We start from the raw sequence: 26,720 nt of genomic DNA on the forward strand, positions 1-26,720 counted from the left end.
TCAATTTACAATTAAAAAATCTAGAGGTCTAAACCTAGTAGTTACTGAGTACTTAAAATGTGGCTAGGGTAAGAACTGAAATACTGTAAATGTAAATACCACACGCCAGTTACAAAGCCTTAGCAGGAAAAACTAAAATGTGTTAATGGTTTTATAATTGCTGACATGTTGAAATGGTGACATTTGGATTTATTGAACTTAGTGTGCATATATACGCGCGCGCACGCGTACACACACACACACACACACACACACACACACAATGTTTTCTTCTGCTTTAATGGGGCCACTAGGAACTTTACACTGTTGCTGGCATTATATCTCTATAGGACAATCCTAAAGGTTAAGACTAATCTGGAATCTGGTACTAAAGGGAGGGGTGGGGCAGCCACAGCCCAAAATAGAAAAGAGTATTAAGTTTTGTTTTGTAATAAGTCATTTAAAGTAACCGCTAGAAAAGTTAGCCACGTGTGCGATCACCTGGACAATACTGTGGAAAGAGCGTTTGGAGGGGCAAACGATTTCCTTTACAGGCCCTAATACAGAAAAGTGAAATTCATCACTTCCAGGCTCTCCGTGTAAACCAACCGGGCCCACAAGCGCAGGGCGAGGGAGGGACCCCAGGGCGCTGCAGGGAAGGCTCCGCAGCCACGCGGCTCAGGAAGCCACCTCCGCGAGTGGATGGGGCACTCCCCGCCCCTCCTCCTAAGACTCCCCTAAGGCCCTTCCCCAGAAAGGGGCAATCTCTTCCTCACCCTGGGGAAACAACGCGCCCCGGGCCCGCGCCTGCGGTCCCATTCCGAAGCTGCTCACTCCCGACCTTCCCTAAAGACCCCACCCACGTGTGCTAGAGGGACGGGGGACCGTGTCAAGGGAAAGAACCCCCAGCGTGCGCCTAAACTGCACGCGCCTGCGCGAAAACGTAGCTCCACCCTTAGTTTCAGCCCCAGCTACCGCGCCTCCGCCCCGCCCCCTTTCCCCGCCTCCACCGCGTACGTCATAGAGAGTGACGCGCAAACTGAACAATCACAGTCGCCCTCCTTGTGAGTCACAGGGAAACAGAAGGGGGGAGAACGGAAGGAACTAGCTTCGGGGGTTGGCTCTTTCTGTCACCCAATCAGAGCGCCCTGGGGACGGGAGGGGCGGGGCCCGAGGAGCGGGTGGGGGGTGGGGCTAGGGAAAGGAGTGTGCAGGCTGCGGGAGAAGAGGGCGGGCTCCCAGAGATTAAAAGCAGCCAATCAGAGCGCGCCGGCTTCATTCGGAGAGCGGCGTGGGGCGTCGCCGCCGCCGCCGCGCGCGCCGGGGGCTGGTTAAGGCCATGAAACAAAAGAAACCCTGAGAGGGAGCCGCCGCCACCTCCACCAGCCCGCCCCGCCGCCGTCCCCACCCACCCACCTAGTTACCTACCTCTGCCTCCTTCCCTTGCCCCTCCACCCCGCCCTCTCCGATCTCGGGGCGGCCCTGGCGCTCTCCAGCCCGGGTCGCGGGCCCCGCCGCCTCCCCAGAGGAAAGGTGTTTGCGCGCTGAGCAGGGCCCGGGCCCTGTCCGCCATGGGGCTCGCCGCCCGCCGCGCCTGACCCGGCCGCCGCCGCCGCCGCCGCCGCCGCCGCCATTGACAGCGCGCCGCCGCGATGCCGAGCGGCAGCTCCGCGGCCCTGGCCCTGGCGGCGGCCCCGGCCCCCCTGCCGCAGCCGCCCCCGCCGCCGCCGCTGCCGCCGCCGCCGCCCGCGGGCGCCCCGGAGCTCGACGGGGACGGGCTCCTGCTGAGGGAGCGCCTGGCCGCGCTGGGCCTCGACGACCCCAGCCCGGCGGAGCCCGGCGCCCCGGCGCTCAGGGCCGCGGCGGCGGCGGCGGCGGCGCAGGGCCAGGCCCGGCGGGCGGCGGGGCTGCCCTCCGAGGAGCGGGCTCCGCCCGGCCGGCCCGCGGCCTCGGAGGCGGCCGAGCTGGAGCTGGACGAGGACGAGGAGGAGGGGGAGGAAGCCGAGCTGGACGGAGACCTGCTGGAGGAGGAGGAGCTGGAGGAGGCAGAGGAGGAGGACCGGCCGTCGCTGCTGCTGCTGTCGCCGCCCGCAGCCACCGCCTCCCAGACCCAGCCGATGCCGGGCGGGCCCCTGGGCTCGGTGCTGCTGCCGGCCGCCAGCTTCGATGCCCGGGAGGCGGCGGCCGCGGCGGCGGGGGTGCTGTACGGAGGGGATGATGCCCAGGGCATGATGGCGGCGATGCTGTCCCACGCCTACGGCCCCGGCGGCGGAGGGGCGGCGGCGGCGGCCCTGAACGGGGAGCAGGCGGCCCTGCTCCGGAGGAAGAGCGTCAACACCACCGAGTGCGTCCCGGTGCCCAGCTCCGAGCACGTCGCCGAGATTGTCGGCCGCCAGGGTGAGTACGGGGCGTGGGGAGGGACAGCTGGGCACGGCCCGGGGCGTGGGTGGGAGACGGAGGGCGCGAGCTCGGGGCGCGGAGAGGGAACCCAGCGAGTCCGCCTCTGAGAAGGGACCTGGGAGGAGCCGAGGGTCGCCGAGATGGGGAGATGGGTCACCTTGCCAAAGACCCTGCTGTTGCGCTCGTTTTGCCCGGTAGAAAGTGTTAAGTTTCTCGGGCCACCCAGCCCGGCGGCGCTCACTTCGCTGGGGCAGTATTCGTGGAACAGCAGGCTGGCGTGGCACCAGAAACCTCGGCGAGGTGGTAAAAGGTCGGGTCGGAGGAGTTGCAGGTTCGGTGTTGTGTAGCGAAAGCCTGCAGATTGCAAGTTTGCGCAGCCGAGCGTCTTGCAAAAAGCTCTCGGCTTCTCTTGGAACACCCTGATATTCAAATGAAAAATGGGCAGCAATGGAGGCATGTAGGAAGAGCTTAGGCGAGAGGGAAGGGATGGTGAAGTGGTCAGTACCGACCCCTCCCTCCGCTATTGAGAAACTTAGCTTTGAAGAGCAGCCTCTCGTCGATATTATTGTCCCCCTCCGTGCATGCATTTTTATTCCGGAAGGGGCACGCTGGCTTTTAGGACACTTTGGTGTGCACAATGAAGAGAATTTGGGCAATAAGGTAATTAAAGAACTTTATGCGTTTATGCAGTTTTCAATAAATTCTTCACTTGCCAGCGCACCAGTACTGCAGACAGACTCCTCCCACATTGTTCAGACAAAGGACCTATGTCTCAGATTCCAGGAGTAGATTTGTGAAGGTGGGGGAAGGGGATGCCCGGAGTACCTCGGGATCCGACATTTTTAGGGAAGGTCCTGTGTTCTTTAGCGCAGGTTTTGCTCACTTGACAAAAGGGGCAAATATTACTGACTGCCGCCTAATTACAACAGGGTTTAGCCTCGTGGACGTGTCTTCACTGTTAGGTGGAGAGCATTGTTGAGGTCAGATAAAGAGAGATGATGGCGCTGCTGCTTAAATGATCTCATCCTTCCCAAGTGGTCTAAAGTACACATAAATAAGAGGTCTGTCGAACTGGTGGCTTCACATATCAGACATGGTTTATTTCATCTAGGATTTTAGTAAGAAAAATCTTATCCGAAATCTGGATAAAGGAGATAGCTTGTTTCAAACTGCCTAACGAACTACACATGCCTTATTCGGTTTTGGTACCACTTAGGATAATAATCCAGAAAAGAACAGTTTCACCTATATAAGATAAAACCAACGATTTCTAGAACCAAATGAGTTGACCGTTCATCTTAAGAACTTTGGGTGATTGCTATGTAGCAAGCTTGTATTTTGCCAGGTATTGAGTTTATGGTCATCAAGAGTGTGAGATTGATTCAAACTTTCTGCTCTTTATTAGAAGCTAACAGTCTAATAAACCAGTAAACTATTAGGAAGTTAGTGGTACTAACTATAGTATGATTAAAAAAGTCACACACACGAGAATATCCACCCTGGAGGGCCTTGGAGAGTGGAGATTGAAGACGAAGCATGTTGTGAGGAAGGTGGAGGAATAGCCTCCAGGTGTGATGGGCCAGTCTTGCTGACTTGTGAAGTGTGACCTGAAAGTGGGAGTGGTGGAAAAGGGCTGGGTAGGTAGTTTGTTGAGGCCAGAACATAGAACCCTGAGTGCCATACTAGGATAGGGTATCACTTCCTCAGGTTGCTTCAATGTACTTACAGTGACAGTCTGGGATAACAAAGAGAAGGGATGTTTACATGCCAGTTTTACTACAGGACAAGATAACGTGTGTGTGTGTGTGTGTGTGTGTGTGTGTGTGTGTGTGTGTGTGTTCACAATAGATGCAGAGCTCAAAATAAAACAAAAAAGGGTCAATTTAACATTTATAAAGACCATATGCTACTGGGGAGTGTGTGTGTGTTTGTGTGTGTGTGTGTGTGTGTGTGTGTAGATAACAGATATATATATATATATATATATATATATAATCACCCTGGGGCATTCTAACTCTGAGCTATACCCCCAGTCCAATTTTAATTTTTTTTTTTTTTTTTTTGAAACAGGGTCTCATGGTTGCGGAGGGCCTCAACTAAGTAGCTGAGACTAGCAGAGAACCTGCAGTCCTCCTGTTTCAGCCTCCCAAGTACTGGGATTATAAACATACACCACCACGCCCAGCTTTATATTTTATATATTTAGTTTGATACAGACTTACTACGCCGGACATGGTGGTGCGCACTTGTAATCCCAGCATTTGGGAGGCTGACAGGAGAGGATTGTAAACAGCGAGGCCCTTTGCAATCAGTGAGACCCTGTTTCAAAACGAATAAAAATTAGGACTGACGGTGTAGCTCGGAGGTAGAATGCCCCTGGATTCCATCCCTAGTCCCTCAAAAATAAATAACAATACAGAATTACTATATCATAACCTGTAAAACACTATATAATGGTCCTTAATTATGTGAACTGTTAACTTTATGCAAATCTGTTATTTAAAAGTAAACAGGATCCTAAGTTTTTGTTTTGTATTATCTATTGCCTGGTAATAAATGAGATATAGTCTTAATTTCTCTTCCTAGGGATGTGCTTACTGGTTAATAAGGAAGTGTAAATCTATTTATGTCTTAGGACATGGAGACAAATTGCTGACTATTCCTTTGCACTTAATATTTTCCCAGAATTGGCAGTACTGTTGATAGCGTGTCATCTTTATCTTAAGAGCAGAAAATCTTGCCCTTTTCCTGTTTTGAACCCTTCATCTAGTGGATCATTGACCCCTTAGCCACCTCCACACCCCTGTAACGTGGTAATAAAACCTTTGAAGTATTTGCTCAATCCTGCAGAGAACTAAGTGATTTCTAATGTTCATATCCTTTTATAGTTCGATAATTTCCCCCATGGGATAGTACCTATCCAAGTGAGTTAAACAAGGCAAATCAATTCACTTTTCTTGTTTGTTTTGAAGAAGCTAAATGTTCATCAAACTTAAAATTTTCATTAATCTTTGAAGGAGCTAAATTTACCAATCTTAAAAATTATCCTTCCCTGCCAATTTTGTGCATTACCTGAAGTCATAATTTTGTGTTTGACATCTCTTAATTGGTTTTGGAAATAATTATGTCACAGATGGAGACATTTATGACTTCAGCTCTGAAGCAAAGAGCAGGACAAATGGAATTCTGAGTCACATAGACTAGCAACACACGTAGATGGCCTCTGGTTCTAGTGTCTTCCAAAAAACAAACCACTGCTTTTGATAGTGATGAAAGTTGGCAGTGTTTGACCTCGTATTTCACTCCCCAGTAGCATATGGTCTTTGTAAATGTTAAATTGACCCTGTTTTGTTTTTTATTTTGAGCTCTCCATCTATTGTGAAACCAACAATACTGTAAACTGAAGTCAGGAACTAAAGAGGCCTATGGATAAAGAATTTTTAGAATATGGACATCAGAAATAACTCTGACCACAGATTTTAAGACCTAACTTTGTAAATTTAGAAACATCTGTTTGTTGCTCTGTTTACTTGTTTTTGTGGTGCTAGAGAGTGAATCCAGGGACATTCTACCTCTGCTCCACCCCTAGTTTTATTTTTTTATTTGGAAACAGGGTCTCACTAAGTTGATGAGGCTAGCTTTGAACCTGCCACCCTTCTCCCTAAGCCTCCCAAGCGCTTATATTACAAACATGTACCACCATGTGCAGCTGGCATCTCTAAGTTGCCTACAAGACATATTGACAATGGTTGGAATTTTTTTTGGGGGGGGGTGGTACTGGGGTTCCTGGAAGCCCTTCTACCTCTGGGCTACACTCCCAGACCTATTTTTATATTTTTATTTGGAAACAGGGTCTCTTAAGCCAGCGTGGCTGGCTTTGAACCTGTGCTATCCTCCTGTCTCTGCCCCCCAAGCGCGGGGATTACAAGCGTGCTCCACCACGCCTGGCGATGGTTAGAAGATTTTCCAAATTGTATAATCATTTATATTCAGTAAGGCTAAAAAGTGAATTAAAGTAGAACTCTAGGCCCATTTCTAAGTGCCATAATATTGAATGGCATAAATTGAGTTGTTTAAAGACTTACAACCCAAAGTTAACATTACTGTTTAAAATAAATTTGAATCTTCAACTCTTTTCATCAGTGATTTTATCGGATGAAATACGTGTGTTCTCTAACCTCCTAGTCTAGAAAAGTCCCTACCTTTTTAATTTTTTTTCTTAAGTAGGAGATTTTATGTATAGGAAGATCACATTTTTTTTTTCCTCCTGATCAAAATACAAATTCAGCCAGGTACAGTGGCACATGCATATAATCCCAGTACTTCAGAGGCTGAGACAGGAGTGCCTCAAAAAATAAACTCATGCTCTCAGTATCTGGACATTTATGTATGGATAGTATATGTATGATAAAGTATTGCACATTGTAAAAACAATTATTTTGTGTGAGAGATATACTGGGTACTGAACCCAGGGACATTTTACCTTTGAGCTCCCCACCCCCTCCAGCCCTACTTTTTATTTTGAAATGCTTTCACTAAATTGTGGAGAGCCTTGCCAGGCTGAGACAGGAGGATCACACAGGTTTGAAGCCAGCCTCAGCTACTTAGTGAGGATCTCAGCAACTTAGTGAGCCCCTGTTTCCAAATAAATTATAAAATAGGGCTGAAGGTATAGCCCAGAGATAGAAAGCCCCTTAGGTTCCACCCCCAATACCACAAAAAAATAAGTAAATAAAATAAATTGTGGAGGACCTCACTAAATTGCTGAGACTGGTCGGGAACCTACGGTCCTCCTGTCTCAGCCTCCTAAATACTGAAATTACAGGCGTGTGCCACCACACATGGCTTAAAATAAGAATTAGGTAAAAATGAAAAGAGTTTTTGAGGGGTTTTTTTTCCTTTGTTTTTGTTTGATTTTTGCATGCAGATGCAGGTGGGTTTTGTAACTCTCTGGCTAACCTGAGCTAAACTATTTCAGAATTTTTTCCCCATATTTATTGAGCTACTTTGTGCTGATCTCTTCTAGTAGTGTACTGTAAGATTTGTTTAGCAAAACTAATATAGTACATTGTTTCAAGCTGCCTTCAGTGTATCCTGTGGCAGTTTTCTCAGTTGCTTAAAGTGAAACTACTCTTCAGGCTCTTAACTGAAATAAAATGAGTATGTGTTTGGGTTTTGGTTTGTTTGGGTACCCCACAACCCCTTTTTTATTATTATCATTAGTAAGTAGTAGTACTGGTGATTGAACCTAGGGACCTTTTACCTCCATGCTATACCTCTAGGCCGATTTTATTTTTGTTTTGAATCAGGATCTCAACAGCTTAAGGAGAGTCTCACTACTTTTGAAGCTGTCCTCAAACCTGTGATCCTCCTGTGTTACCCTCCCAAGTACTGGGATTACAGGTGTGTACCACCAGGCCTGGCATCCCCCTCCTTTTTTTATTTTTTTAAACAGGGTCTTAATAGCCAGGCGTGGGGGCGTAGTGGCACACCCTTGTAATCCCAGCATTCGGGAGGCTGGGAGGCTGAGACCGGAGGATCAAGGTTCGAGGACAGCCTCAGCTACTTAGTGAGGCCCTCTGCAACTCTGTGAGACCCGGTTTCAAAATAAAGAATAAGCCCGGGCGTGGTGGCGCAGGCTTGTAATCCCCGCGCTTGGGAGGCGGAGACAGGAGGATCGCACAGGTTCGAAACCAGCCGTGCTGGTTTTAAGAGACCCTGTTTCCAAATAAAAAGTATAAAATAGGTCTGGGAGTGTAGCCCGGAGGTAGAAGGGTTTCCAGAAACCCCAGTACCACCAAAACAAAATAACAATAACAATAATAATAATAATAAATAATAGGGCAAGGGCTGTAGCTCGGAGGTCGAATGCCCCTGGGTTCCATCCCCAGACCCACAAAAATGAATGAATGAATGAATGAATGAATGAATGAATGAGCAAATAAACAAACAGGGTCTTATTGCTGACTAGCCTTGAACCTGTGATCGTCCTGTAAGATTATAGACGTGTGCCACCATACTGGGCTGAGTATATATTTTGATCAGGAGAAAAATCTTAATCTTGTTGTACATATATTTCCTATTGAAGAGTAAATACACATTGCATGAAAAGAAATGGCTTGAGAATAATGCTAAATAAAGCATTTTACTCTTTGGGGTGAGTGGGGGGATTGATGGCCTTCTCTTTGCCAAGTGCCCTGCTAGGTACTTAACAGTGCCATCTAACAGCTAGGTAGTTAGAGCCATTTTACAGATGTAGAAACTAAGGTTCTGAAAGATACTTGTTGAAATAATAGAACTTGGATTTATATCAGTTTAACATTAAAAATTTTATTTTCACTCTACATTGCTATTTCAGTATTGATATTCTGCTCTTGAAGATTAATAATATTTTGGGTTAAGTTCTACCCTAATTATGTAAGTTGACCTACTGTATTTCCTATTACTACCCAGCTGGGCATGGTGGCACACACTTTTAATCCCAGTATTTGGAAGGCTAAGACAAGAGGATTACAGGTTCACAGCCAGCTTCAGCTACTTAGTGAGGCCCTCTGCAATTTAGTGAGGCCCTGTTTCAAAATGAAGAATAAAAAGTAGGATTGGGGTTATAATTCAGAGGTAGAATGCTAATACTGGGTTTAATCTCCAGTACTGCAAAAAAAAAAAAAAATTACTACCCAAATTTCTTTATTTAAGTTTTGGTGTCTTTAATATACAGAAGGCACATTTATCATTGTTCTAATTTATCTAACTAAAACTTAACTATCAATTATAATTCAGAAAGCTAATTTCTATATATGTTAACTTTAAAAATTAGATGCTATGGCTTCATAAGATTAAAATTTAATTTGTAATCATTTATATATTAGCTCTGGGACCATTGGGAAAGTTTCAGTTACTATAATTGTCTTTAAAATGTGTGGGGAATTACTAACTTTTCTTCCTACCTTATTCAGCTAATGAACTATTCTGATTCACTTGGGAGAAAATAGGAAATAATGGGGTTAGGTTAAGTGATTCGGGTATATACATTTTACCCCCTGGTTATCAACAACCTAAAAATTATTCAGAGAGCCACATTTTTGTGTTTTGTTGTTGTTGTTTTGGTTTGGTTTGGTTTGGGTTTTTTTTTGTTTGTTTGTTTGTTGTTTTTTTTTTGTAGTACTGGGGGTGGAACCCAGAGGCTTTCTACCTCCGGGCTATACTCCCAGACCTTTTTTATATTTTATTTGGAAACAGGGTCTCATTAGGTTGCTGAGAGCCTCACTAAGTAGTTGAGGTTGGCTTTGAACCCATTCGATCCTCCTGTCTCAGCCTCCCAAGCTCAGGGATTACAAGCATGCACCACCACGCCCGGCTTAAGAGAGCCACATTTTTGAAAACTGTTTCTCTGTTAGATTTCTACCTAGAAAAATTTCCAGCAATGTGTGTGGGCTGGAATTCTAAGATCCTCTATACATTATAAGTTTCCTAGGAAAGGTAGCATTAGTTCTAATGCTTAATTATTTCTAATTTGTTTTTGAATACTTTCATTATTTGTATAAATTAAGGAACTTATGGGAAGTTTTAAAGCTTTTGCCTCAAACTGAATGCAAAAATGTTTTAGAGTGTATGTTTTAGTATAAAAATATGTAGTATAAACTACATAAAAGTGCCTGGAATGGTCTTTGTATGGTCTTTGTTTAGCTGTGATATACTGGTAGGAGATAGCTTTTTTTTTTTTTTTTTTTTTTGGTGGGTCTAGGGATGCAACCCAAGGGCATTCGAGCATTCGACCTCTGAGCTACACCCTCTACCCCATTTTTTATTCTTTATTTTGAAACAGGGTCTCACTAAGTTGCGGAGAGCCTCACTAAGTAGCTGAGGCTGCCTGCGAACTGTAATCCTCCTGTGTCTGGAATGCTGGGATTACAAGCGTGCGCCCACACTCGGCTGGTATTATTGAATTCTAATTACTCTGCACAAGTAATTCACTTTGCCATCTTGAACAAATCACTTAAACTTCCTAGGCTTCAAAGATACCTCTTTTACTGCTGGTCATAGTCATACCTACAATGCCTCAAGAGACGAAAAGATAACACAAATTGACATATATGAAACTAGTGATAAATACATGATAGTTTGTTCAAGTAAATCTGATACTAATTTGGAATCATCCTATTTAATGCCATTCACCTTTTATCAGCCTTCACAGGTGGTTTCACACAGTATATTTTTCAAATGTAATAGAACTAGAATCAACTGTTGATTGAATGTGTGTTAGATACCTGGTACTTTTGCTGTGGTAACAAAGAACACCAACATCTCATTATTAACCAGAGTTTATTTCTTGTTCTCGTGAACTCTGCCCATTTTAGTTACTCAGGGACGCAGGCCAACAGAGTGGCCAAAATCTCAAGTGTTGCTGGTCTCCCTTTGCAGGCAGGTCAGAGAGACTGTCTTTACGTGTTAGATCTGGAAGTAATACTTATCACATCCTCTCATATTACATTAATCAAAGTAAGTCATCAGACACACCTAATTTCAGATGAGCAAGAAGGCACATTACAACTATGTTCCCAAAAGGAGAGAACCAGACTATTAGATGGCTACCACAGTGCTATTTTATCATCTGTGAACTTTAAGCCATGTAATTTCTACTATTGGAATTTGGTAAACTCAAATGAAAAAGCAATTTTCATAAATGGTTATACTTGCAGTTTTAAAAAGATTTTAGGAAGCCTCAATTAGATTTTGGTTAAATGGATTTTTTTTCAGGTGATTCTAAAGTAGTTTTTTGTTTCTTTATTAAACTACATCCTTAGTTTTTCCCAAGCTTATATATCTTAATTCTTGGTCTTACCTTTAACTTTTTTTCCCATGATACCATTAGTTTCTATAGAAATTTGCAAAGATCAAATCTGATATAGAAGCCTTTAAAGTGATTGTCTTATGTTAAAATGACTAAGCCCAGTTATACTCAATTAAATATACGCATAACCAATACTGTTTAAATAGTTCAAGTCTTGGTTTTGTGACTAAGTTTAGAATTTTAAGTTATATTAAGTAACTACAGAACCTTTTTTATGCTGGTTTCTGAATTTAAAAGCAACTCACTTAAGCCGGGTGTGGTGGCACATGCTTATAATCCCGGCATTTGGGAGACTGAGACAAGAGGATCACGGTTTGCGGACAGCCTCAGCTTCTTAAGCCCTTTGCAACTCAGTGAGACCCTATTTCAAAATAAAGAATATAAAAATAGGGTTGAGGGTGTTGCTCGAAGGTAGAATGTCCCTGGGTTCCATCCCCAGTACCACCAAAAAAAAAAAAGGCAGTTCACTTGTACATGGTGTGTTGCCTTCAGTTAATTGCACGTTAAGAAGTCTTATTTGACTACAAGTAAAGTTGTATTATTGAATAATAAGATTAGCCGGTAAAATAATAAATATTTAATGCAAACTGCCAGTGCAGTTGAAAGTAAGCATTAAAGAATTTGGTAGCCAGGTGTGGTGGCACACACTTTGTAATTCCAGTACTTGGGAGACTGAGACAGAAGGATCGCAGGTTTGCAGCCAGCCTCGGCTACTTAGTGAGGTCCCCTGCAACTTAGTGAGACCCTATCTCAAAATAAAGAATAAAAAATAGTGTGGGGGTATAAAAAATATGGCAGAGGTAGAATGCCCCTGGGTTCAATCCCTAGTACCACAAAAAGGGGGAAAAAAAGAATTTGGTTATAAACTACTTTATATTAGTTTCACTACTTGTTGCTTGTGACTTTGGACAGATAACTTACCTATTCTGAGCCTTGGTTTCCTGTTAGAGAGAAAACCTGTTCCTCTTACTTGTTCTTCCCAGTTGCCTCTCTCCTCTGCCGCCTCCTTTATCCCCCACACTCGCCACTTATGAGGATCATGTTTGAAGAGATGCCACTGTGCAGTTGAAAGTGTAGAGATGATCACTTATATGTGAGGAAAGATAAAGTTTAAATTTCCTTGCACTGGTTCTCCCTCAGTTGCCAGGCTGGCCTTGAGCTCCTGGGTTTTCCTGACTATTTTGACTACAGTTAGGTGCCACTGCTCAGCTTAAGTGTTTTAACTGCTAAATTTCTTTTACACTCTGAGCAAATTCTTGCTGAAACCCCAAATTGTCATTCTAGTGAGTTTTTCCTAGGGTATACTACAAACTAAATTATTTAAACATTTTTAATTTATACTATGTCTTAAATTTTATTTAAAATTGGAGCTTTAGAAATATAATTTCTGGCAGAGCTTTCTTTTCCTTCCCTCCTCCCCCTTGGCTCCACTGGGGATGGGGCGTGAACCCAGCCAAGTCCTCCTATGCATGCTGAGCAAGCACTCTACCATTGAGCTACATCACCAGCTCTTTTTTAAATTTTTACTTTGAGATAGGGTCTTGCTAGGCTCCAGGGTGGCCTCAAACTCATCACCCTCCAGCCTCAGCCTCCATAGCAGCTGGGATTATAGGTGCATATCATCATGCTCTGAAATTCTGCAGTTGCAGTTTTTACATCCTGTAGAGAGCATGGACATAATTTAAAGTTACCTGGTTGAAAAAATTGTTGAGCATTTGATTTATAATTCACACCCTCTTCTAGTTTTTTTAGAATTGAGGGCCAAGTGTGAAGCTTTCATTAAATATTTTCAATCCTCTTGTCTAAAATAAATGGAAAAAAAGAGAAGCATTTTAAGTTTAATCTCTACTTTTAAAAATACCTGATACATGCAAAGATTTCTCCTCTACTCCTAAAAATCAACTAGGAAAGTAAGGCAGGTTGTGAGAATGGTGATTTTTAAAATCACTACTTTGTAACTTTGGGCAATTCTAACCTGTTCTTACATAAAACAAGATTGAACTAGATGATCTCAGAGTTCTTATATTCAGAGTTTTGTCTGAGAAAGTCCCTATAATCATATAGAAATAAACTGAATTTCAAATTACCAGTTAAGTTGACTACATATCTCCTCCCAGCTTTACAGAGTTTACAGTATTTTAATATGTTTTTCATAATCTAAACATGTTTTAAGCCTGGCATGGTGGCACCCACCTGTAATCCCATTACTTGAGAGGCTGAAACAGGAGGATTGTAGGTTTGCAGCCAGCCTCGGCTACTCAGGGAGGTCCTCTGCAACTTAGTGAGACCCTGTTTCAAAATAAAGAAGAAAATTAGGGCTGGGGGTATAGCTTGGAGATAGATGCCCCTGGGTTCAATCCCCAGTACCCCCACACACACACACAAACCATAAATAAAGATGTTTAACTACTTGTAGAAAATCAGCTCATTTGACTTTTTTAAATTAGCAATTTGAATATGTCAGGCACTGGACAGAATTTCAGCTCATTTGATTTATTATTTCCACCACACAGATAAGGAAACAGGTCTGTGGAAGTATAAGCAACTCACTGTAGTCTAAAGCCATTGCAAGGAGAGTTGCCCAGAGAGCAGTAGAACAAGAGACAAAAATTCAGCGAGGATATTGAAGATTTTTTCACCATCTCCAGCTAACACAAGGAATGATGACTCAGTAGCTGTACATGAACACGTACACGTACTTCAGTTCTTCCTTGCTTGAATTTGGAGTTGATAGAAGGCCATAAAGGCAAAACTGAATCTTAGTTATCTTTGCATCTTCGTGTCAGTGTAAGTTCCTGAAATAAAGTAGATACGAGCTACTTGAACTCAGTTGCTGGATTAGAAACTTGCCGTTTTATTATTTACTATTTTACTTTCCGTACTGTAGTAATGAGGCCATCTTCCCTTTTGCCTTTATTCTTGCCCCTTTATTTTAAGGAGGTTGATTGAAGCTTTTCTTTGAAGGACAGTAAGTAGATACTGCTTGATTAAAGGCATTAAATGTCTCTGTGAATGACAAAACTAAAATCGCATAAATGGGGCTGTTTGAAATGCTGTCAGTGAGTCCTAAAGCCAGATGAACAGAGTATTCTTAACAAAATTTTAAATTTTCAAAGTTACAAGAGAGACACCTGAACCCTAGAAAGCCATTATTACTGTATTGTGCATTTAGGGATATATTGCAGCCTTGAACTAAATTACTTACTCTTTATAAATTGTGTGCATAAGAGCTAGTCTCCCCCCCCCCCCACACACACACACACCTCTTCTAAATACTAGGGATTGAGTCTAGGGTCATTCTACCTCCAGTCTACACTCTCAGACCTTTTTATTTTGAATCAGGGTCTCACTAAGTTGCTGAGGCTAATCTTGAACCTGTGATCCTATCTCAGTCTCCCAAGTACTAAGATTACAGGTGTGCGCCACCAGCCTAGCTTAAGAACCAGTCCTTCGTTGGAATTTAGCTGGTAGTCATCAGGGTACAATGCTGAAGTGGAGTTCTTACCAAGTGAAGTGAAGGGAACTTTGGTGGATAGTCTAGACGTACTGCAAAGAAAAATGGCCTTATTTATCTAATAAGATCCTCTGTTGATTGCGATATATCATGATATTGGGAATCGATGTGCATTTAGGGAAAAATAATGCAAAGAAATGTAAAATTAAAGTAACTTAGGTTTGAGATCTGACTAAATGCTGGGAGATCGCAAACAATTTAAGCTCTTTCATGCCTTTCAAGCACTCTTTTATGATGATTACATAGAAATGTATCTGGCAAGAGCTTAGAAAACTGAAAAGTGCTCTTCAGATTTTTCTTATCTCATAGCTAGGTCCAGTTTCCCATATACTTGTTACCTGAGTTTACTCAGAATACTTGGGAGGGGTAGAAATTGGTTCTAAAAACTGATGAAAGCTGCTCTTTATTGAGCACTTAATTAAATAACAGATATTGTAAGAAAATTTTTATAGTGGTAGAAGCTACCCACAGGCATGCTGAGCGCTCATTCTACCACTGAGCTACATCCCCAGCCCAATAAGCATTTTAATATAGTACTTTATTTAATCCATATAACACTAAATGAGTAATATATCTATAATCATAGTTCTTCACACATGAAGGAAAGTTACAGGTTTAGTGACCTGTTTAGGTTCATTAAGCTGGTTTCCATTGGTCACTCCAAAATCTTCTGTTTTCAGTCAATACCCTACCAACCTTCATTAAGGAAAAAATAGCTATATGTATGTAAAATATGGTAGTATCTGATTGCCCCAAGTACTTTTAGACCTCAGAAAGAGAAAGGGGTGACTACATATTTCCTAGAAGATAGACTCAATCCAAAAAATATTCGAAAAGACCTAGAGGTTGACTGACCTAACATAGAAACAGTAGAACTCAGTCCTACAGATAAATCAGTTTTTGCTTCATGTGCTGTTTACTTTGAATTTAACCTTAAAGAATTTATATATAAGTGGTTCCTACATTTGTAATATGCTGGAGTTCATAGAGCCTTTCAGTTTCCCCCTTTCCAAGGGGCAGTGTTTGGTACTTGGATAACAGGGAAGGGGAGCTATGCACCAATGGCTTTCCAGGTTATTTGAAAAGTATCTGAAAAGAGAGGAAGAACAAGACGCACTTAGGAAATGAAGTTTGGGATGAAATATCTGAGCAGAGATAGAACAAGACACATGTAGGAAATGAAATTTGGGACAAAGTAGTTTATGGCTACATATGGGAGGAGGTAAAGGAATCTTTTCTTAAAGACAAAAAGAGCTAATCAAAGTATCACTCTCCTTTCCTTGGTTTTAATAAAGAGTATATGTAATAATTTCCTGGTAGGATCCTTTACTCTTTAAAACACAATCTTTGAGGATGGGAGGTGTTTTTGAAGAAAAGCATACCAAAGGACCACCAAAAGTGAAAATGTTCACACTGTTTTTCACAGTGCTGAGGATGGGATGCAGCCCCAAGCATACATCTCTAGCTCATAGTGCAATTCTGATGTTTGTAAGAGTTTGAGATTTGTTAAATCACCTTCTTCTCACACGCGCACACACACGCGTGCACACACGCACCTAATTTATTAAAGTAATGTGTACACGTCTGTCACTATCATTATGAACTGCATTATGATGTGAGACTATAATGCGCCAAGAAAAGTATTTTGGAAAAATACGAGTTTAACTACTAGAAAATAACACCATTTTGTCAAAAATCAACACCGTAAGAACTTGAAATAAATGTCCCAGGTGGTTACTAGGTGCCCGCCTCGCTCACTGCCTCCCTCACGGCCTTGCCTGGCTTCCTGATGGCCTCAGGCAGGTCTGCACCAGTCTCCGCGCTCCAGCTCCCACTCCATCAGTCCACTCATACTCCTTGTCTGACAGGCCACCTCCCATTCTGCCTTCAGTCCTGGGCGTGCGCTCAGCACTGAGCTGGCCTCAGTCTTCCCACTGTGCCATCCTATATGCTTAATCCTCTGCTTCCCACTTGCTGTTCCTCTACTCTCCTTTGCACCTGGCCAAACCCTCGGTTCACATGCCCGCTTTCATCTATGCAGTGAAGCCATGTCCTCTTTCTACCCTCACCTCTTTGTATTCCTGTTTTCATTATAGCTATATCAGTATTGCTTGCATGACTGTGAGTTCCTCGAGGTGACAAATACCAGTAGATTTTGGGGGGGCATTGTAGTTGTACATCATAGTGAGAGTCAGAGTGATGACTACATACATGCATAGCCTCTGTGTGTGCCCCCCAGGTTCCCCATCCCACTCCCCATAAATGGTGTTTACATCCATGTAAGTAACTTCATGTGTCAATAAAAGGTTATTTGAATAGTTACCTTCATCAGATCTCTTTTTTCCCTCTCCATTCCACCAGTGTCTCCCCTCATTTATCTGAGGTATTGTTTATTGCTCACTTTCTTTCTGGATTCCGCATATGAGTAGAAACATGGCCTTCCATGGCTTTTGACTGGCTAATTTCACCAAGCGTAATCCTGAGTTTCATCCATTTTCCTGCCAATGACAAAATTGTGGGTTTTTATGACTGAGTAGAATTCCATTGTGTGTATATACCATAATTTCATAATCCATCTGTTGATGGTCACCTAGGCTGATTCCATCAACAGATTCTTCTACTCTGGATGTAGGCCTGTACCTTTTGTGAATTGTTTAACATTTGAATGGCTAAGTTCAGTTACTCTGAACTTTATTGTCCTTGGACCCCAAGAAGCAGCAATTTAGCTAGGAACAGCTAGACAAACCCCTTAGGACAAAAAGGGAGCCATCTTGCTTATTTCCCACCAAACCATTTATCTCTCAATATAAACACAATCATCTAGTTATCATTGTCAACACCTAGTTCAAGGTACACTTTTCCCATTTAATTTTAAATTCTTTTTCTGCATACTAATTTAGTATTTTAGAATTCACCAAACCTTTCCCTGTCCTCTGTCCTGGCCCTTAGGTTCTGTTCCTAAATCGGAGTTTAAATTTTTCATGAACCAAAACCTTTCCTCCTTTCAATATTTGGGTACGTGGTAGACAGGAAAAACACAATGTGATGAGCAAAATAATCTTACCCATCCAAAGAGTTCTAAACCTGGCCACCACCATTGTGGCTTCTGTGAACATGTCACTCCGCCTGGCAGAGGGACTTAGTGAGTGCTCACCTGAATATGATTAAGAATACGGACCTTTCTGTGTGACATGTCTAGGATCACCTTGTGGGCCCAGTGTAATCACCTGAGTCAATTAAAGCAGGGAGACTTTCCCAGCTGCATGTGAGATCTGAGAAGGAAGAGAGATTTGAAGCATGAGAAGGACTCGGCCATCACTGCTCTGGCTCTGAAGATGAAGAGAATCGCAAACCCAGGAAAGCGGGTGTTTTTACAAGTTGGGCCCGACCTCAGTAAGCATCAGGGAAGTGCAGCCCTATAGTTAGAAGCAACTGAATTCTGCCAACAAGCTCAGTATGACCTGCCAACACCTTGATTTTAACTCTGTCAAAATCCATGTCAGACTTCTGACCTACAAAACTATAATAATGTATGCAAAAAAATCATTATTTTTAAATAATACATTTGTGTCACTGAAGCCAGTTTGTGGTGACTATTAGCAGCATTAGAAAACTAAAACTGAGCCAGGCATGGTAGCGCATGCTTGTAATCCCAGTACATGGGAGGCTGAGACTGGAGGATCACAGGTTCTCAGCCACTTAGTGAAACACTCTTAGCGAGACCCTGTTTTAAAATAAAGAATAGCCGGGCCTAGCGGTGCATGCTTGTAATCCCCGCACTTGGGAGACGGAGACAGAAGGATCACACTGGTTCGAAGCCAGCCTCGCTGGCTTAAGAGACCCTGTTTCCAAATTAAAAATATAAAATAGGTCTGGGAGAGTAACCCAAAGGTAGAAGGGTCTCCAGGAACCCCAGTACCACAAAAGAAAGAAAGAAAGAAAGAAAGAAAGAAAGAAAGAAAGAAAGAAAGAAAGAAAGAAGGCAAGCCAGCCAGCCAGGTATAGTGGCACATGCTTGTAATTCCAGCACTTAGGAGGCTGAGACAGGAGAATTGCACAGGTTTGAAGCTAGCCTCAGTTACTTAGTGAGGCTCTCAGCAACTTAGTGAGATCCTGTTTCAAAATAAAATATAAAATAGGTCTGGGAATATAGCCCGGAGGTAGCTACCCACAGTACCACCAAATAAATAAATAATAAAGAATAAAAAATAGGGCTGGGGATATAGCTCAGAGGTAGAATGCCCCTGTGTTCTATCCCCAATAGTTCCAAAAAAACAGAAGAAGAAAATCAGGCCAGGAGTGTAGTTCAGAGGTAGAATGCCCCTGGGTTCCATTCCCAGTACTGCCAAAAAAAAAAAAAAAAAAGGAGAAGAAGAAGAGGAAGAAGAAGAAGGAAGAAGGAGAAAATCAGGCCGGGCTGAGAATGTAGTTCAAAGGTAAGAAGAAAGAAAAGAAAAGGAAGGAAAGAAAGAGAGAGGAAGGAAGGAAGGAGAGAAAGAAAACTAAAACTAGTAATAAGAAAGTTTAAAGATAAGAACTAGATTTCTGAACTATAATTGAAATAATGGCAATTCCATATTTGTTCTTAACACCTTCTGATTGAAAGCCTTCCAGAGTATCTTTTATAGTGCCAAATAAGAATGTAATATACATGCCTAACATCTCTTTTCTCAGGGCAGTGGTCATGGAGTCTTTAAAGGCTTAAGATCTCTGTAGTAGTTTTTGTTGTTGCTGCTGCTGCTGCATAATAATTATCATAAATTTAGTGGTTTAAAACAACACAAATTTATCATCTCAGTTTCTATAGGTCAGAATTCTCTAGACATGGTGTATGGTGTGTCTGAATTTTCCATTCTGGGTCTTACTTGGCGGAAACCAAGGATTGGCCAGGACTGCAGTTCTCAGGGACTCAATGTCCCATGAGACGTGACTGTTGGCAGAATTCATTGCTTTGGATTGGAAGATGAAGACCCTACCTCTCAGCTCCTAGAGGTCACTACAGTGCCTTGCCATGGGGTCACCATAGGCAATTCACAACACAGATTGCTTGCTTTCTTCTCCATTAGTCAGGGTACATCTCTGACCACCTCTTCTGAGACCAACTGGAAAAAAGCTTATAAAGGACTCATGATCCAATCAGGCCCACTCAGAGAGTCTGGATAACCTCCCTAATTTAAGGTAAACTGATTTGGACCATAATGACATCAATAAAAGCCCATCCCAAGAGCACCTAGATTTGTGTTTGATTGAAAGTATATATACCAGGGCCAGGAATCTTGGGAGGGAAGTCGTCTTGGAATTCTGCCTACCAAACTATCTACAAATGGCAAAGACTTGCCTTTTTAAGGACTTGGCAATGGACTTTTGTTTTTCTGATTCATTATAGGCAACTTTATTGTGACCTAAGTATTAATCCAGTTTTTTATTATATGGTGCTTTTTCTACTAAAAGTGAGAGTAGCCAGGCATGGTGGCACACACTTGTAATCCTAGTATTTGGGAGGCTGAGATAGGAGTATCGCAGGTTTGAAGCCAGCCTTAGCAACCTAGTGAGGCCTTCTGCAACTTAGACCATGGGCAACTCAGTGAAACCCTGTTTAAAAAAAAGACTGAATAATATAGGTAGGCTATGTGGTCTTTTTACCACCACCTAAATGAACTTAAAGAGTTAGAATAAAAACAAAAAGAAACAACTTCTAAAAGCATGCTCTAGATATCCAAGATGTTTCTGATGGCTAGTGGGGGGTGGGGGGGTAGCTTCAGTGTTATATGTCTAGACTCTCCAGCCTCCAAGCTGTTTTAGCTGACCATAGAAAAGAAAATGATAGTATTACCATTACCAGCTGCGTGGAAATTTTGTCTGCAAAGTCCTATCTCAAATTCGGGTCTTCTCAGTAACTACACTTCCATTTTACTACACTGTTGGTATGTTGCAAGGACATCTTTTCTTAGAACTAGAGGTTCTAAAATTTTGGTGTCCATAACCCACAGCAAAAAGGACATTTTACATTGCAGTTCATTGTACACATTTCACTGAAGCATTTGGGACATACTGCGTTTGTTCCCTCCACTCCTGCAACACAGAGTTGATCATTGCAGCTTCTGAGTTGAACAGACACTTCAGGCACAATCACTTATAGTCCTTTTCTTCCTTTCAACTCCCCTCCTAGCAACACAGGGCCTCCCAACCTTTAAGGCTAGAGAGGGCCAGAGTTCTAACTGCTGCTAAGGGGTTTTAAGGTGAAATGCAGCCTCAGCAATAGTGATGTAGAAAGGGAAATTCCTACACCAGTGAGGTAAGTTGGAGACTTTATCTAAGTATTTATTCTCAAGTTAAAGTAAAATTATAGCTATGAAATTTTTTAATCCTAGTTCTTGACCTCTAATCTGTGGTCTGGATTTCTATCCATTGAGTACGTTGAATACACTTTGCCACATGTTGGTTTTTCTGTAGCTGTAAAAAAAAAAACAAGTGTTAGTCCTTATATTTTAGAATTATAAAACCTTTTTCAACTTAGTACTAGCTAACAGTATTTATTGATATACTAGCAAAATTTATTTATATTTGATTGGGTTTTCTGTTTGCATATTTTTTTGAAAAAGTAATGTGTCTGTATTGAGTATACAATGAAAACTAAGTGTCCCTCTCTCCTTGCCCCTCTAAGTCAACCAATTTTATGAGTATATAATATTATACCCGCCTCATGCTAACCCAAACAGTAAGTAAGCATTATAGTACAGAGAGCATTTTTCATTTGTGCCAGTATTTCTACAAATGAGATGATGGGGCAGTCTCATTTTGATAATGCGAAGGCCCTTGCCCTCCCTTTTACTAGCAGTGTCATGAGCTTTCTAATAGTTGACAATCTTGTAGGTAGAAAAGGAAAGCTTAATTCCTATGGAAATGAGAATTTCCAACTTCAGGGCCATTTGTATTTTGCTTTTCTGTGGGCTGTTTCTCTTGCCTATTTTTCTCTTGGATTTTATAGGAGAGAAGAATAATGTGTTTGTATTGAGTATACAATTGAAAATTAAGTCTCCCTCTCACCTTCCTCTCTAACTAAGTCAACCAATTCTATGAGCATATAACATTCCACTACATAACTATTCCAGCCTCATGGTAATCCAAACAGTAAGTAGGCAATATAATATAAAAAGAGAGATATTCTTTTTCTTTTTTTTGAGGGAGGAGAGGACTGAAGATTGAACTTAAGGGCTCTGAACAACATCTTATTTATCAGTACTTCCATGCGTCCATGGCTTCAAAGTTTTGGGTGACGGCCCAGTATCCCTCTCTATGAAAACAATGATCTATCTTTCCACAAATGTTGTGTGGCCATCCTGCAAGAAATGTGGATAAGTCAGCTGCCCAGTGCTGGAGTTCTGAGGAGAAGCAATACCAATCAGTCCTGGGGAAGGGGAAGCTTCATAGAGGATGAGGCATCTAAACCAAAACCTGAAAGATTATGCAGTGCAAGAAAGGAAGATTCCAGCATGGAAATGAGAGCGTTGGATGTGGCTATAAGCCAAGAATGCCCAGAGCTTGAGGAGTGAGGAAGGGGGACAGGGATGGGCTAGAAAGAAGCTAGAGAGAGCCCGTCAAGTGTAAACTGAGTGTAAACTGAAGACGGTCCTCGGGTGCCCTAGAGTTTGGACTTTACCCTTAGGGAGCCTTTCTAGCACTTTATGCAAATAAGTAGTCATGTGATCTGTGCTATATTTAGAAACCTCATTAAGGAAAATATAGAGAAGTGGTAGGAGTGAGGGGCAAGACTGAGACTAGGAGACCTATCTGCAGTTGCATGTGGAGGAGGACTGTTACATGTATTGGGCTAGAAATGATAAACAAAATCTTAGTGTTTACACATTAATATTTCAGGGACAAAAAAGGGAAGGTTTAAGAAAAAGATCTGTCCAAATTGTGGCTCCTAACTTCAATAGTGTCTAACTTCTATATTTTGAGGAACTATAAGTACCATGAATATTCATGAGAATAAATTTATTCTTCATGTAAAGATATTTTAAAAGTATAACTCCAGAGTTTTATGCCTTAGTTTTATATTTGACATTTTAGGTTATAGATTGAAGTCTTCTAATCTTAGACAGTTGGCACTGGTAATCGGTGATTGCTCAAATAAGTTAAAGTGAGGAAATATGAAATGATGCATACGTGCCTTTGATATTAAGACCTTTTTTGTGTGTGTGCGCGCACGTGCTGTACTCGGGATGAAACCTGGAGCATTCTACCTCTGACCTATACCCCCAGCCCTAATTTTTTTTCCCAGTACTGGGGATAGAACCCAGGGGCATTCTACCTCAGAGCTACACCCACAGCCCTATTTTTTTTTTTTTTTTTTTTGGTCTTTTTATTTTTTTTAAACAGGGTCTCCTTTGCAAAGGGCCTCGCTAAGTAGCTGAGGCTCTCCACGGGTCCTCCAGTCTCAGCTTCCCACATGCTGGGATTACAAGCTTGCTTGCAGCCACCACACCCAGCTATTATTCTTTATTTTGAGACAAAGTCTCACTAAGTTGCAGAGGGCCTCACTAAGTAGCTGAGGCTGGCTGCCACCCTGCTAACTTTCCTGTCTCAGCCTCCCAAGTGCTGGGATTACAAACATGTGCCGCAACGCTTGGCTGATAATAAAACCTTAATATATAGGATTTGAGGCCATGTCCTTTTAAATTTGGATTTTCCAGTCAGAGTATTCTTTCTTGAATAAAACCACATTCAATGACCATATTCCATATAGTCTCCAGTATTTGTTTCTTTTGACTGGATCGAGAATTTTATAGTGAATACAAAATTATAGTACTTTTTTGTGTGTGTGATGATGGTACTGGGGTTCCTGGAAACCCTTCTACCTCCGGGCTATGCTCCCAGACCTATTTTCATATTTTATTTGGAAACAGGGTCTCTTAAGCCAGCGCAGCTGGCTTTGAACCTGAGCAATCCTCCTGTCTCTGCCTCCCAAGTGTGGGCCACCACGCCCGGCAGGAACTATAGTACTTTTTATCCCTGGTTTTTGATTGCCTCTTCCATACACAATCCATAGCAACTCCTTAAGTACTGTCTTTATTGGACTTTTCAAAAACACTCAACTTAGTTTTCATTGAATAGTTTGTATAGCCTATATTTTATGTAATTAAGATAAATAATTTAGATAATTTAGGTCCTAGCATGAGTGCAGCTAGTGTAAACAAGATGGGAATAAATGCCCAAGACTTTTGATGAGCTTAGAATTAAACAGGTGGGAGAAGTGAGATAACCGGTGGCCATCGAGTGTTCAGCTTGTTATTGTCATCAGTTGAGTTTTAACAAGGGGATGTTGTGCTTAACTAAAGCAGTAAGACAAGTGTAAGTCAATTAAGGTCATCATCATATAGTTTTGTGAGACTCTGAGGTTCTTGGACTAATGAGAAAAGACCGCCAATTTGGAAGTTAGGCTGGATTTTAACTCTTGCTTTACCTTTTACTAGCTGTGTGAACTTTGATTATACAACTTTTATGAGCTTCGGTTTAGTTTCATTATCAGTAAATGGAGTATAATAGTCTGGTTCTTAGAGTTACTATATAGATTAAATGAGACAATAGTGTTAGATGTCTCACCTGCGCTTTAATGTTTTTCTTGCCACCAGCACCCTGAAAGGTAGCAAGTTATTAGTGTTCTAGAAATCAGACCTGTCGTGGTGTAGCTCATCTGTGTAGACTGTGCAATGACTGATAGCAAGAGAAGTAGACAGTGACCCTGACTTCTGAGTGGGACCATCAGTAGAGGTGCATCTCCTCCCAAATGAAGACCACCAAACAGTACACTGCCACAAGGAGCACTAGTGGGATGAGGGAAGTTTGATCATTCAGTGATAAGTTTTATGGTAAAGAACAAACTTAAACTTCGTATGTGTGAACAGTACTAGGGATGGAACCCAGGGGCATTCTACTTCTGAGCTACACTCCCAGCCCTATTTTTTATTCTTTATTTTTGAAATGGGGTCTCACTAAATTGTGGACGACCTCACTATGCAACTGAGGCTGGCTATGAACGTACCATCCCGCCTCAGGATCCCAAATACTGGGATTACAATCATGTGCCACCACACACAGCAACCTCAAACATTCTTAAAAACTGAGCCGGGCATGGTGGCGCACGCTTGTAATCCCCGCGCTTGGGAAGTGGAGACAGGAGGATCGTGCAGGTTCGAAGCCAGCCGTGCTGGCTTAGGAGACCCTGTTTCCAAATAAAAAAGTATAAAATAGGTCTGGGAGTGTAGCCCAGAGGTAGAAGGGTTTCCAGGAACCCCAGTACCACCAAAAAAATAAATAAAAACTGCCTCATTGTAAAAAGTTAGTTTAAAAGAGCTTTCCGTGATTTTTCTTATAAATATCTTTGAAGTAGATAAAAACTTTAAAAATTAAATATCTTTAAAGTTGATAATAATTATGAAACGTTTCTTTCCTACAGGTTGTAAAATTAAAGCACTGAGAGCCAAGACAAACACGTATATCAAGACACCTGTTCGTGGTGAAGAGCCCATTTTTGTTGTCACTGGACGGAAAGAAGATGTTGCCATGGCCAAAAGAGAAATCCTGTCCGCTGCAGAACACTTCTCCATGATCCGCGCATCTCGAAACAAAAATGGCCCTGCCCTGGGAGGGCTGTCATGCAGTCCCAATCTGCCCGGTCAAACCACCGTCCAGGTCAGGGTCCCGTATCGAGTGGTGGGATTAGTGGTCGGACCCAAAGGAGCAACGATTAAAAGAATCCAGCAGCAGACCCACACGTACATAGTAACTCCGAGCAGAGATAAGGAGCCTGTCTTCGAAGTAACAGGGATGCCTGAAAACGTTGACCGAGCACGGGAAGAAATAGAAATGCACATTGCCATGCGTACAGGAAACTATATAGAGCTCAATGAAGAGAATGATTTCCATTACAATGGTACTGACGTCAGCTTTGAAGGTGGCACTCTTGGCTCTGCGTGGCTCTCCTCCAATCCAGTTCCTCCTAGCCGCGCAAGAATGATTTCTAACTATCGAAATGATAGTTCCAGTTCTCTAGGAAGTGGTTCCACAGATTCCTACTTCGGAAGCAATAGGCTGGCTGACTTTAGTCCAACAAGCCCCTTTAGCACAGGAAACTTTTGGTTTGGAGATGCACTACCATCTGTAGGCTCAGAAGACCTCACAGTCGATTCTCCTGCCTTTGACTCTTTACCAACATCCGCTCAGACTATCTGGACTCCATTTGAACCAGTTAACCCACTCTCTGGCTTTGGGAGTGACCCTTCTGGTAACATGAAGACTCAGCGCAGAGGAAGTCAGCCATCTACTCCTCGTCTGTCTCCTACATTTCCTGAGAGCATAGAACACCCACTTGCTCGGAGGGTTAGGAGCGACCCACCTAGCACAGGCAACCATGTTGGCCTTCCAATATACATCCCTGCTTTTTCTAATGGTACCAATAGTTACTCCTCTTCCAATGGTGGTTCCACCTCTAGCTCACCTCCAGAATCAAGAAGAAAGCACGACTGTGTGATTTGCTTTGAGAATGAAGTTATTGCTGCCCTAGTTCCATGTGGCCACAACCTCTTCTGCATGGAATGTGCCAACAAGATCTGTGAAAAGAGAACGCCATCATGTCCAGTTTGCCAGACAGCTGTTACTCAGGCAATCCAAATTCACTCTTAACTATATATATATAATACATATAATACTATATCTCTATATGGACTCGTAAAGGCATGGGTATAATGGTACCCCAGTAAACTTCCTAATGAATTCTTATGACTGTTATCAGGCTTTATTGGGATTAGGCTAAAGTTGTTAGTAAACTTATAAAAGGCTGCTATGGTAACACTAAACCTAAGTGGTCTCTTGTCTATTAGTTTGGTTTGAATTATTAATACTGTCCTGTAAACCCAGAGACATAGCTTACTGTGTAAGAATGCTAAAGCTGAAGTCCATCTTGGCTGAGTGAAG

At 42.5% G+C, this 26,720-nt stretch overlaps 1 protein-coding gene across 1 annotated transcript; it reads left to right on the forward strand.

The window, feature by feature from the left end:
* Nucleotides 1-1,631: 1,631 nt before the first annotated feature.
* MEX3C (mex-3 RNA binding family member C) lies at nt 1,632-26,429 on the forward strand (the record flags this gene model as incomplete). Its single annotated transcript, XM_080714431.1, has 2 exons — nt 1,632-2,376; nt 25,204-26,429. The coding sequence occupies 2 exons, from the start codon at nt 1,632-1,634 to the stop codon at nt 26,427-26,429; spliced, it is 1,971 nt and encodes a 656-aa protein (XP_080570557.1).
* Between the last annotated feature and the right edge of the window lie 291 nt (nt 26,430-26,720).

This window comes from Muscardinus avellanarius (assembly GCF_963383645.1).
Source record: "Muscardinus avellanarius genome assembly, chromosome: 17".
NCBI classification, from domain to species: Eukaryota; Metazoa; Chordata; class Mammalia; order Rodentia; family Gliridae; genus Muscardinus; species Muscardinus avellanarius.